This window comes from Phalaenopsis equestris, unplaced genomic scaffold (genome assembly GCF_001263595.1).
Source record: "Phalaenopsis equestris unplaced genomic scaffold, ASM126359v1 Scaffold000744, whole genome shotgun sequence".
Taxonomy (NCBI): domain Eukaryota; kingdom Viridiplantae; phylum Streptophyta; class Magnoliopsida; order Asparagales; family Orchidaceae; genus Phalaenopsis; species Phalaenopsis equestris.
The window spans coordinates 11,384-24,634 of NW_018165184.1; the positions used below are offsets into that span (position 1 = coordinate 11,384).

At 34.4% G+C, this 13,251-nt stretch overlaps 1 protein-coding gene across 1 annotated transcript; it reads right to left on the reverse strand.

Moving 5' to 3' along the window:
- Positions 1–9,921: 9,921 nt before the first annotated feature.
- On the reverse strand, positions 9,922–12,518 carry LOC110030624. The gene has a single exon (XM_020733426.1). It carries the CDS (start codon positions 12,354–12,356, stop codon positions 10,302–10,304), a length of 2,055 nt encoding a protein of 684 aa, XP_020589085.1. The 5' UTR covers positions 12,357–12,518; the 3' UTR covers positions 9,922–10,301.
- Between the last annotated feature and the right edge of the window lie 733 nt (positions 12,519–13,251).

Genomic DNA, 13,251 nt, shown 5'->3' on the forward strand with positions numbered 1-13,251 from the left:
TTGATTTCATCTTCTCCACCCAAATAAGGAAAACAAAAGCCATACATCCACTAAGAAAATATTAGGTGCATGCAATGCACCTACAGATAGCGACTAAATAGAGAGAGAGAATATGGCGAGAGACTGTGTGCATACGGGCATGCTCTCCTCTTATTTGATATTTGTAGGTGTATTGCACTGACCTAATATTTCCTCCCATCCAAGGACACACGTTTTTAATTGTTTATGAGATGAGCACAAAGAAACCTTCACCAAGAAGGGTCATGATGCAACATACATTCAATCCAACAATTGGATTTAATGGAAATTACCATTTACTTCATATAGCATGAAACTTTAAATGGGACAGAAGATAGTTTTAAGAGTAGTTTTTGGAGAGCAATTCTTGATCCATTTTTTTATCTAACAAATTTGCTTTGTTGTTCTGAATTTTCTCTTGGTCCTAGATGGTTGTAGGGCTTTTGTTGGATGCTCTCAACTAGTTGCCTATGAATGAAAACTCCTTGGTTTCTTCTCAGTTTCAACATTATCGTAAGTTGGGAGTGAAAGGAAATAGATTTCAAAAGGATTCCTTGGGTAAATTTGAGAGTATTGCGAGGGATTTCATGGATAGAGGACAGTAAACATGATGTTGCTAGGAAAACTAAAAATCTCAAATCTCTCTCAGTTTTCTCAATTTTGGCGTTGTGGTACAACTTACTCTAGATTTAACTCACTACAAGGAGGACAAGGATAGATTTATAAATATCAGAGAGCTAGAGGAAATCATAAATTTTATTTTTATTTTTATTGTTTTTGCACTTGGGGGAGTTTTTTGCTGCTCCTGTTGAGAAAACCGAAAACTGCTTCTCCACTTGCTCTTTTTTTTCAGAACACAAAGCTCTTTTTAATTTTTAGCCATGTAATGAAGTGAGTGATGTGTTGAATGTAGAGCCAAGAAGTTGGGATGAAAAGCTATGTCATATTCTCTCAAAGAAAAAAAATGGAATTTGTGGCTGCTACAACCAAAAAATGCTAAGAGCTTCTTCCTCTCAGTTTTGCTTTTTTTCGTTGCTATTGGAAGGATCAATTAGTTTGTTTAGTTCCAAATGTTGAAATTATCAGTGTCCAAGTGTTTGAATTAACTTTTGGAGAGTGAAGAATCACTTGAGGTAGTTTTAGGAGATTTTAAGTGTGATTGAGGTGTGTGTTGCTTTTCCAAAACGCAGTTATGAAGCTGATTTTTGGAAATAGCTTCACATGAACTGTCGGAAAACTGCTATTGGAATAACAAGATTTTATTTAGATAACATATTGTCCTACAGTTTTTTATGATAAGAAAAAGACTATTATGCACTTATATATAAAAATAAGCTAAATGACTGCATGTTTTAAAGTAATTGTTGCATAATAAAAAAATAGCTCCATCAATATAAAAAATTCTTTATAAGTCCAAATTTCTTCAATATGTCAATTGTAGGTCATCATTTCATGCACAATACCACAATAATAAGAGCTAAGAAATAACAAGTAAGGTTATGATGATGCTCCCCTACATGTATAGACAATATATTGTTTGGAATAATTTTTTGTCCATAGCATCTCACCTCACTTGATTACTATCCAAAGCTAACTCGTCTATATCATCATCCTAACAAAAACACATGCAATCTTCATGTGTTCTATTCAAATGCAACAATAAAATCTCCCCTCATAGTTATCTTTTCTTCTTGATGTGTACTGAAAACAATGTGTACCATAATGGTATTATATAGCTCTTAAAGTACTTAATGACCTTGAAGTCTCTTTTCCTAAGATTATAATACATTATGATTTTAAATGATAAAAGAGACTAGATATGTAATAGAATAATAAAATAAATATTTGGTTTCATAATCAGGAAAAAATTAAAAAATTAGATATCAGCAAATCATCAATACATTTGAAATATTAAACATCTACAAGAAGTCGTGAGAAAATGCTACATAAATGCACTCGATGAGTTCACCAAAGTATATGTAATCTCTTTTCTTAACTGGATCATCTCTTGAACATCATCCCCTTCACACTTTTTGATGTTATTCATACTAAAAGCTTCATCGGGCAATGATTGTCTGGCCCAATGCTCAAATGCTTCCACAAGTATGCATGTTGGATCTTTATCTAAGATCCTAAAATCAATATATTTTGGAGATGGATTCCTTAATATAAATTTATGTAGTTTTCTCGCTGCAACAACTATCTTTACATTTTTTTTTAAAGAATATGTTAGTGTATCTCCGAGTATGACCCGTTTCTTTTTCCATATATCAAATGTTCTTTTGATAACACTTTGCAATGATGAGTGTCTTCTACTAACTAATTCATTCTTCCCACTAGTCACTTGGTTGTACCCTCAAAATCAAGAAAGTGGTATCTCGTGTCGGGAAAGAGCTTTAAGAATCCTCATTGTAATGAATATCTCAAATAAACAAGATAATATTTCCCTAAGTAATAACATCATTACTACATATGCTCATATCAAACACCTCATATACGATCATGTATGTACTAACCTAGTGGAGGTTGAAAACTTATATTCACGTTGTTGAGTTGTAAATTTAAATATTTAACTATCATGAGCTCTCCCTTCCTATCCAACCATCAAGATCATAAAACATATATTAAAATCACAAATTGTTATGGTATTATGTATAGTAGCTCCATGCCTTGTGATATATGCAACTTTGTCATCTTTACCAACATGTGTGTTGTCAATTTCTCTAATACAATCTCAATTAAGGAATTCATTAGATCATTTTTGTTTTAGAACACTAATGCAAATAATAAATATAAATATTGATACCTTGAAGAATATGTATCTCATATCGTTACGGATTTCTCTTGGTGTATGCATAAAAGCATGATCTATGAGTTTCACAGTTTTTGTTGAAAATCTTACAAAAAAGTTAATCCAAATATCAAAATATCTACTAATTATCTCTGTTGAGTATTAGAATCGCTCTAAAGCAGCAGGAATAGACTTATTGTGTGAAATAATATATAATGTGATGGTTAATACTTCCTTGGGTGTAAATCAAGATGATCCATACAAAACATAATTACTTCACAATTCCTCGAGCAAATCAAAAAAATTTATTTATGGCATCTGAAACATACTATGAGTTCTGCTTAGATGAGTTTAGAGCAGCACACCAACCTACTTGTAACCCACAGGTGACGATGACACATGGGTATCTTGCACAAATTTTTTTTGGTAGTTCTCATTAATAAGATCTATGGTTGTAGTTTGAATTATTAGTCATTTTACCATCTCTATAATTTTCTCTTTCTCTGATGAGTTATTTGACTATTTTATTAATGTTGTAATATATAAAAAAGAACAAGCTATGCTAAAAGTAAACATAATTATTGAAATGACTCGTAACAAATATACTACAGTTAATGCAACAAATAAATGTTGACATGTCACAAGATATTGTTCAGTATAGATGTATAAATTATTACATCCCACAATCTGAAATAGTAATAAAAAAGATAAACTAACAAGAATGGTTGTCTTAAAAATAGCAGAGGCAAGGAATCCTCCATTCTGACACTAGCTACTCACTTTATTTGATCCTTAGAAGTTTTATAGAGTATTAATACAGGGACATATCATCAAATATCACAAGAGTAGAGTCTAGTAGCTTCATGGCTTCTATCATAGTTGGAGATGCCTGCAAAACTGTGCAAGCACTAGACGTGATATTTATACATGTCGTAACAAGCTGTGAATCATGCTTAAATAATCATAGGGCTCCAAACTTTGTTTTTTTCGCTTCTGGGTGGAGAGTGTAGCGCACTTGGAATAACTTGATTCACATTGTTCGCTTTCTTGTGGTGCTTTTTCTTAGACTTTATTGGAATAAGCAAATTTGATATCTTTCAAATTTTGGGAGAATCTTGTGTGGTTGCCCAGACATTGGAGCTCGCAACCACAACACTGAGAAATATAGAATCAAGTTTCTACTCCAAATCAGTGTTTATGTCATAAATTTTAATTTTTTTGGCATTGAGTAGGACCTACAATTGATAAAATTACATTACAATAAAATTGCAATTCAATATAAATTATCTACTTACGAAAAGGTTTTCTCTCCACCATTTTTTCGATGCCTCTTCTATTTTTTATTATGGTCACAACCTAATTTAGTTGCTCCTCTCTCTAACCTCTTCCGTAATTTCAATCTTTATTAGTTGATCTTATTTGTTATTCAACTGAGTTTTGTCGAACAAGTATTCTATTTTTGAGTGAAACTTTTTTTAAATGTTTTTCCAACCTTTTTTATTAAATTTCATGGTTGTTATATTATCATTTTTTATTTCTTTCAAAGATAAATCAGAGAATATGATTTTCTTCTCCCTCTCCCAAAAGGCCGATATCTCTTTTTTTTTTTTTGTTAACCCTTCTGATGTATTATATAGGTAAACCATTTGGAGGAAAATATATAATTTAACTTACAATTAAAAAATAATAATTATAAAAAACTGAAATAAAATTAAAATAAATATCATATTGATATAGACCTCAGTGAGATCAATTATCAAACAATGCTCCATCAAGGAACACCAATTATATCATACAGGTTTTATGACCAAATAGTATCTGTGTTTAACAGCCGCGGCATGTGTGACGTAAGACCAAGTAGTATCTGTAGTTAACATTGATGTATACTTTACTACTAGGTAGTATGTGTGACAAACAGGTGGGGATAATAACATAAATGACAAAATATGCTCGGTTGAGTTTTTTTTTTTTTTTTCTGCATCAATGTTCTACCTCACTTTACGAAAAATCAATGGTGTCAAAACCATGCACTTTAAAACCATCAATGCAAACTCATAACAAAAGCCAAAGACAACCCCTAACAGCTTCCAATATTGTAAAACTACAACCAAAATCACTACCAACAGCTAAAGGAGACCACCAAACCACACCCATAGCCAGTAGGCAAGAGAGACCACCAAACCGAAAAAAACATGCATTTTCGTTACCAACAATTATGTAAATCCACATCTATCAAACATATCACTAAATTTTTTAGTGTTACACAAAATGTGTAAAGAAATTTACTTGCTATATATATATATATATATATATAAAATTTCAACAATTATGTAAATCCACATCCATCAAACATATGACTAAATTTTTTAGTGTTACACAAAATGTGTAGAGAAATTTACTTGCTATATATATATACGTGTTATTGAAAAATTTGCATGCATGTAATTGGTGTTGGAAATTGAAATTTACTTGCTATTTAGTGTTACAGCATATTGAACATGCGAGAATAATACTAAGGCTTGCACACATTTCCACAACCAAAATAAAAATCGAAACCGCACCCACATCACAGATGAAAACTGAGAAGCCTCAAGGCATAACCACTATGGTGAAACGAGAAGCGCCAAAACACCACCATAGAAAACAACCAAGAAGCCACGATGCACAACTAATGTGTTAAAATAAGAAGCAACAAATAACCAACCAGAGGAAAATTGAGAAGCCCCAATTATACAATCACATAGGTAAACAGAGAAGCAAACCAATACTTCATAGTTGAAACGACAAGCACCGAACCACCAAAATATGGGAAAGTAGAGAAGCCCAAATGCAAATCACATATGTAAAATAAAAGGTAACAAAACACCACCACAAAGGACCACCAGAAACCCCAATGTTAAAACCACTTCACTGTTTCAGTGACAAGCACCAAACCACCACCAGAGAAGAAAATTAAGATGTCGCAATTACACATTTACATAAGTAAAATGAAAAGAACATTGCCACTGAGGACAATTGGGGAAGCTCCAAGGCACAACCACTTCAAGTTCAAACTACAAGCACCAAATCACCACCACCACCATAGAATAGGAAGATCAAATAGATAGAATGGAAAGCAACAAAGAACCACCACAAATGACAACATGGAACCCCCATCGACTCCGCCACTAACAATTTCAAATGACAAGCACCAAGCCACCAACGGAGAGGACAACCGAGAAGCTCCATATGCAAATCACATAGAAAAAATGAAAAGCAACATACCACCACAGAGGACCACTAGGAAGCCCAATCGGCACCACCACTACAAGTACAAATGACAAGCACCAGACCACCAATTGAGAGGAAAACCAATAAGCAAGATAGGCAAAACACTTAGGTGAATTGGAAAGTAACAAAACACCAACACAAAGAACAACTAAGAAAAAAGGTGAGGATTAGTACATACAGAGACAGGCGGTGGAAACCAAGACGAACAGAGGGGAGAAGAGAAGAGGACTGCATATAGTGAAGCTCAAATGGAGGGAGAAGGGGGTAAGGGTATTATCGGGGATAAAGAATGGGATTTACTAAATTGTAGAGGGGCAGGATAGTCTTTTCTCACTCGAATTGCGATTAGAACTGCAAAACGGGGCCAGGAGCTTGTGTTTGCCTTTTCACCATTCCGAAAATAGATTGTGGAAAAAGGCAGGTGAAACGTGAGTTCCCAAACAATATTCCATTGCTTTTCAAATCAGGAGGCAGAAAAATGGCCCTCCCAAACGCACCCAAATGTGGAGCGGTGGAGAGGTGTAGCCCATATTTTCTTGTCTTATTTGCTTTTACTTGGAGCTTTTTTTCTAAACGAGCAGCAGCTTAGCTATTTCTTTTGGTCTGAATTTTAATTTGAACCATTTACAAGCCACTTGTTTCAAATACATTTGAGCTATGCTCAATTGTTTTAGCTTGACTTGCATATTAGTTGGGTTTAACTGTGAGGTTTGAATTGTAGTGGGTTTGATTTTATGTATGAACATATGTTCGACTAATTCCAAGTTTATATTGAAGTTCGGAATTAATATATTTTTTATTCTTTCTAGGTTAATCTTTGCCTTAAATTTATCTTTAGCTTTAGTTGTTTTAGTTTTAGGGTTTAGCCAATTTATGTTTTATTATATTGAGTTTTAATTTTAGCTTGTTTTAAGGTTATATTAAGTTTTAGATTTAGTTTGAATTGGTTTAGATCAGATTTATGTTTTGTATTAGTTATATGAAATTGGTTTTGTAGGCAGGTTTAATTTTAGGCTTTGTTGGTGTTTTGCTTATTTTGGTTAGTTGTTTTTAAGTTATATTTAGTCTTGAGTTTATTCATTTACGTTTGTATTTAAGTTCTAAATTCAGTTTTATTAAAAACTTGTTTAAATTTTGATTGATTTATTATCTACTTGATTAATTTTAATTTTTTTTTTTATTATTTTGGTCTTACTTGGTTAAGTATTGGATTTTAGTTTGACCTTTTGCTTTAATTCAAAAAGAAATTAGTTAAATTTAAATTACACTGCTCATATAATATTCCATAATTCTGTAATTCTAAAATTTCTATCATAATATTCCAATAACTTATGATGGTAACCATTAAAACTAAACGAAGGACCGGCTGAACTGTTAATTCAGAGCAAAAGCAATACGGTACAAACCACAGCATATTATCACCTCCCAAAGAGCTCTTATGGGTGGTGGGCAGCCCAGGACTTAAATACTGCTTTTCGGCCCTACACCTAACTGATGTGGGACTATTTATCCGTGACAATATGCTGCAAAAATGTAGACTGAATGGAAAATTTGCTACGAATGATATTTATAGGAATGCTCTGACTATTTATAGGATTGGTTGCAGCTTGTATACTCTTTTAAGAGAAACATGTGGTATCAAGTGACAATTCATAAAGGACTGTCTCTCCCCAATGCTGATAAGTATGTTAAGATACTACACGGCTGCTTGAAAAAATATCTTAATTAAAAGCAGTTGCCCCAAGCTTTGCATAAAAATATTGATATACAACTTGATCAATAGCTATTAAAATGCTCTTCTTTTTCATGGGCATGCAAAAGTTTAAATGAACGTTCATCAGTAAGCATGCCCTCCAACTTGGCAATAGTTTTGCTTTTTTTCTTTTTTATATATTAGGATGCTGAAATTCAAGTTCAGCATTGACTTGACTTACCTTCTAGACTTCATAATGGGACAATTGCCTGTCATACTTTTGGTGTTCATTGGACCAATGAATTCAGCTTTGAAGTCTGCTCATTTCATGATGTTAGTTATTTCTACTATAATTAAGGTGTTTTGGTGGTGTGTAAATATAGTTGTTCTTTCTATGTAAAATCAATGAGAATAGTTCTCTTTCAGTGTTGGGTGAGGGAATCAAGGCGGAAGAGGGAGCCTTAATTTTCTGTTCTTGTTCCGTGAACGGTTCAGAAGATTGAAATCAATCTTGTTGTGTCTTGATATGGCTGGAGAAATGTGTCGAAAATCTGAAATGTTTTTGTGTTAGAAAATATTTTTTTTTCTCGCCTATTATTGTCAAACTTGATTGGAAAGTAAGCATGGTGATAATTTCGAAATAAATTTAAAATATATATATAACTAAGCAGGGTATTTTATTTACTTATATATTAGTGTTAATGTAACCCGTTGTTATGAGGATGATGTTTAGGAGGGAGGATGCCAAGCTGCTCTTCTTCTACTTCTTTATCCCTAGTTATAAACTGGAATGATTAATCAATTTTTACCTTTATTTTCAATATTGTTGATTTTTAGTTTTTCTCTTCATCAAATGTTTCTGATGGCATTGCATCTGTTTTGTTTAATATTTTTGACATGGACTTGACAAAATGAACAAAATGGAGCATATAATACAAGTAATGATGGCAATGTTCTGTACTCTTTTATTTTTGCTTTCGGAGGAATGGATGCTCTTAGAGAAGAGCAAAAAAGATAAATGCAAGTTAAACCAGGTGTATAGTCTTTTTCTTTTTTGGCCTTCTTATTTAACTACTATTATTATATATATATTTTATTATCAAATGAATTGTGATTCATTTTATTTCAAGCCTCGTTTGGCAACACTTCACTGTTGAGAAGAGTTCTTTTAAAAACTGCATTCAATTCTGCTGCACCCCATTTCTGATTCAAAACGGAAAGAAATGCCATCGAAATGCCGTGGGGATGTGAAAATCTTTCCGAAAAATTCAAATGCGAGATGGGAAGAGAGATGAGAGATCTTCCTCTTTGTGAGAAGAATGAGAGAAAGGTGAAGCTGGTGAAGTAAAATCATGACAAAATTAGAGGGATTTCCTATGGCATGGGGGTGAAATTACACGGTAGATAAGAGTAAGATAAGAAACTTTAAAAGAAAGAGAGTGAGAGAACAAAGGAATATGAAAATCTTGATTTTAAATTCAATCCAGAGTTGGACTATTTAAAATATGGGAGATTTACATGCCTCCTACCGAATTCCTATGTATTAACATATCCGCAACCTAAACATCATTTTTTACGCCCAGACCACCCAACCTATGCTCTCTATGTAAAAATTGAAGTTTGGGAAGTTGATATGTTAATACATAGGAATTGGGGATAGGTATGTAAAGACCCCAAAATATGGGAGAACAAAGGAAACTTGTGTTTGATGCCTAACACATAATGTACGAGTTAAAAAGAAAATCTGAATAAACACTGAAAATTTTATAATATAAATCTTTACAAAATAAACTTAAAACTATATTCAGAATTAAAATAAAAATACTCACGTAATCAAAAGAAATCTAAAAAACTATTGAACATGCGAGAATAATACTAAGGCTTGCACAGTGGTGCAATATGGATCTTGGTGCAATGATTGGGTTGCTGTATTTATATGCTGAGTATGAATAAAAAATAAATAAATAAATAACAGTCAACCTAATCTACAAGAGCAAGGCTTGCAACAAATAATTGCAATCCGCATATTGTTCAAAAAAAAAAAAACTGTCAAATAATAGTGATTAGTGGCCTTCATTTTGATAAGGAGATGATGAATTTGAGCCACAAAAATACAATCCATGCAATGAAAGAATAAGGTTTCAATAATTAGTGCATAGTTCCTAAACAGAGAGGCTACCAAACCACGGACACCAAATTCACAGAGCACTCCTGGGCAGCATCGGGCCCCAAAATATCAATTTACAAAAAAGATATGGATACATCCACTCAAACCCAGGAAAGTTAGCCATGATGCAACAGGTTTTCAATCAAATTTGATATCCTAAATGAATGATAAACTTGGATGTATCAGAAATATGCAAGCTAACTTTGATTCCATCGCTCCAACAAATAACAAAGATGCTATGTCCAAAACAATAGGCTTCTTTTGTTACTTCTTTTTTTCTTTTAATTAGGGCAATTCAAACAAAACAAAAAAGCATTCTTAATTACAATGCAAGAAGTTGCCTCTGAGCAAGACCATTGCACCTATTCATCAGAAGAAGATACTTCAGACTTAGATTGCTCATCTTGAAGAGATTCCAGATTCATCAATTTCGCTTGGATCTCAGAAATCTCCTTCTTGAGTGCTTTAATTTGCATTTCCAGCTGTGAATCTTCGCTAATCAATCCTATAAATTCTCCTCTTTTTTGTGTTCTGAATAATGAAGGGACTGTAGTTTCTCCAAACTCTAAAGCCGGGTTGAGTGCAAAATCATCAGCTTCCTTCCCATCAATGTCACCCAGAGTTTCCCTGTGCACATCTCCAGCTAAATCAAAAGCAAAATCTTTTAAATACCGTCTTTTCTTCTCTGTTTTACTCTTCCTAGAAGCTTTGGCATCTTGTTTTAGCTTCTTCCAACCCTTCACAGATAGCTTCAGTTTACTATGGGTTTCCCCCTCAGCTGTGGCTTCTAAAGGCTTTAAGCAACTTAAAGCTTTTCTTTTGCAAACCTTTTCACTCGCATTATGAACTAATGCAAAATCATCCTTATTTTGCAACTCCACCTCCTTGGTCAGAAATTCAATATTCTGACTTGACTTTTCTGAAATTTCCTTCTCTGATTTCTTTGCAGCCTTCATAGGCACACATGGACCTGCGACAACTCTAACCACATTAGAACAGTTCACCCTGTGGTTTTTCCACCAGACTGAATACCGTGCAGTGACATCTGACTCGTAAAGCCGAGGTGGGGCAAAGAACTTCAACATTTTGGCAGTATCAAAACTGTCCCAGGCTGCCTCCCATGATGAGTTGGATCTGGTTATAGCATCTGGTATATCTTGATCCAACCCAAACTGCATGGCCACCCAATGAGGAAGATATTGCTCAATACAATCTAGCCCAACCAGTTCACATGGCCTCAAGCACCTCGCAAAGGACCCACACTCATCATCAGCACAAGCACTACTGCAAACCCATTCACCCATTTCCTTGTAGAAAGAAGGCATGCGCCAACTGTCCAAACTAATTGCATAAGGTCGCCACTGGAAGCTGTCTGGTAATACAAGAACTGATATTACAAATGATAGCTCCAGCTTTTTAGTAGCATCATGCCACCTTGCCACCCGTGGTTCACCAGAATTTACATAATTCAGCACCTCTGGCCTCAGAGCAACAAATCTCTCCCATAACCACATCTGTAATATACTAAAAGGTGCCCATAAAACCAACTGTGCTGCTTCCTCCCCACCACCATTTCGGTGAAGATAATCTTTCAATATGCGCAAGTCCCGGTAAAGACTAGCAAGGACTGCAGTGGCAATTGAGATCCTAACACCTCGAGAGAGACGGACTGCAATCGGTATCACATACTGCCCCACAATTCCGTCGGGATGTCTAGGAAAAACGTACCTTGAAAGCCACAATGAAAGGAAACCAATGTGCTCCAGTTCATCGCCCTCCCTTTCCATGAACTGCCTCGTCCACAACGTCTGGTCTGCCTTCCGCCATTTTGTTTTGTTGAACTTCCTGTGCTCAACAATCATAGCTTTCTCCAGTTCTTGCAGATCTCCCTCGAATGGTTCTCTTTTCTTCAAGGGTTCTCCCATAACAGGAAAACCTCCGAGAATCATCACATCCTCCAGAGTTATGGTGGCCTCCGACCACGGTAAGAGGAATGTGTTGGTCGCCTCACACCAGAAGGCCGCTGCACCCAAAATGGAAGATGGTTCTCGCCTAATTTTGTAGGTTGAAGACTTGATGGCGTTAAAGATGCCAGCCTTCTTCCACAAATCTTCATAAATTGGCTGCAATTTCTCAACCCACTTCCCCCATTGGCGCTGCGGGCAAGCCCAACCTTTGAAGTGAACCGTCGAAGTCGCACAAGGGGCAAGAGTGATTGTGCACTGAGGAGGAGACGATAGAGATTCTTGGGTTTCATGAGCGTTGGTTGAAATAGGATTAAGAAAGTACCCACTCCTCTTATAGGGCTCGGATGAGCCGGCATAGGCCACCATTTCCGCTTCTCTTTCTTCCACAAAGCAGAGATCCTCCTTGTCATCTCCCATCCTTGAACGCAGAGCAGTAGCTTTTGGTTGCATGGAAAAGAACAGAGGCTGAGAGGGGGCGCGACCGACTTCACAGAACCCAGAATTAGGGTTTCCAAAAGGGTTTTTGCTGATGGTTAGGAGACTGCGGATGGAAAACACGGAGATGGTTGCCTTTCTTTGCCACCGTGGAAAAGGTTTTGCATTCCACCAGAATGATACCCATTTCTGAACCTAATTATTTTGATCATACAAAAATCGGGGAGATGTACTGCGACGGGTCGGTGTATTCCAATCTGGTTGCCAAATTTTTTTTATTTTTTAATTTGAATGTAAGAAAATAAATTTAATAAAGGATAAATCATAAATTAATTTTATATTTCAATTTTAAATTTTTTATATTTTAATTTTAAATTCTTATATGCTTTTAATCCTAATAACAAAATCATGATCATCTCAATAATATTAGTAATATATAGTTTAGTAAAATAACTGTTTTATGCATATGTGATTTAAATAACAAAAAAATAATATTATCGATGTATTATCATCAAGAAATTCAAAAAAGAATAAAAAAACCTAATTAATTATTTAATTAGATTAAATTAAATTAAAAAATGAATTTTTATCGTAAGGCATGTATTTCAATGAGTTTTGAACATCAACCATTTTAGGCGCAAGATCATTCGAGCTTCAATCGTAACAAATTTATACTAATTGAGTATTACTATTAAAACGACGCAAGTCTCATTACACCAAAAGTAATTTAATAGAAATTCAATAAAGCTCAAATTATCATTTAAAGTGCAATTGAATACTTTAGAATATTAATTAAATGACAAAATGAAATTCAAATATGGAAGCCTTTTAGTCAAATCAAGCGGATCAATGAGTGAAATCCAAAACCCAATATTATCTAATTTTGAGATCATTGGGGCACCAAAAGTTT

Bases quoted from the DNA above. Each gene is read 5' to 3' on its own strand.
- LOC110030624 (XM_020733426.1), bottom strand. From the start codon at position 12,356: ATGCAACCAAAAGCTACTGCTCTGCGTTCAAGGATGGGAGATGACAAG.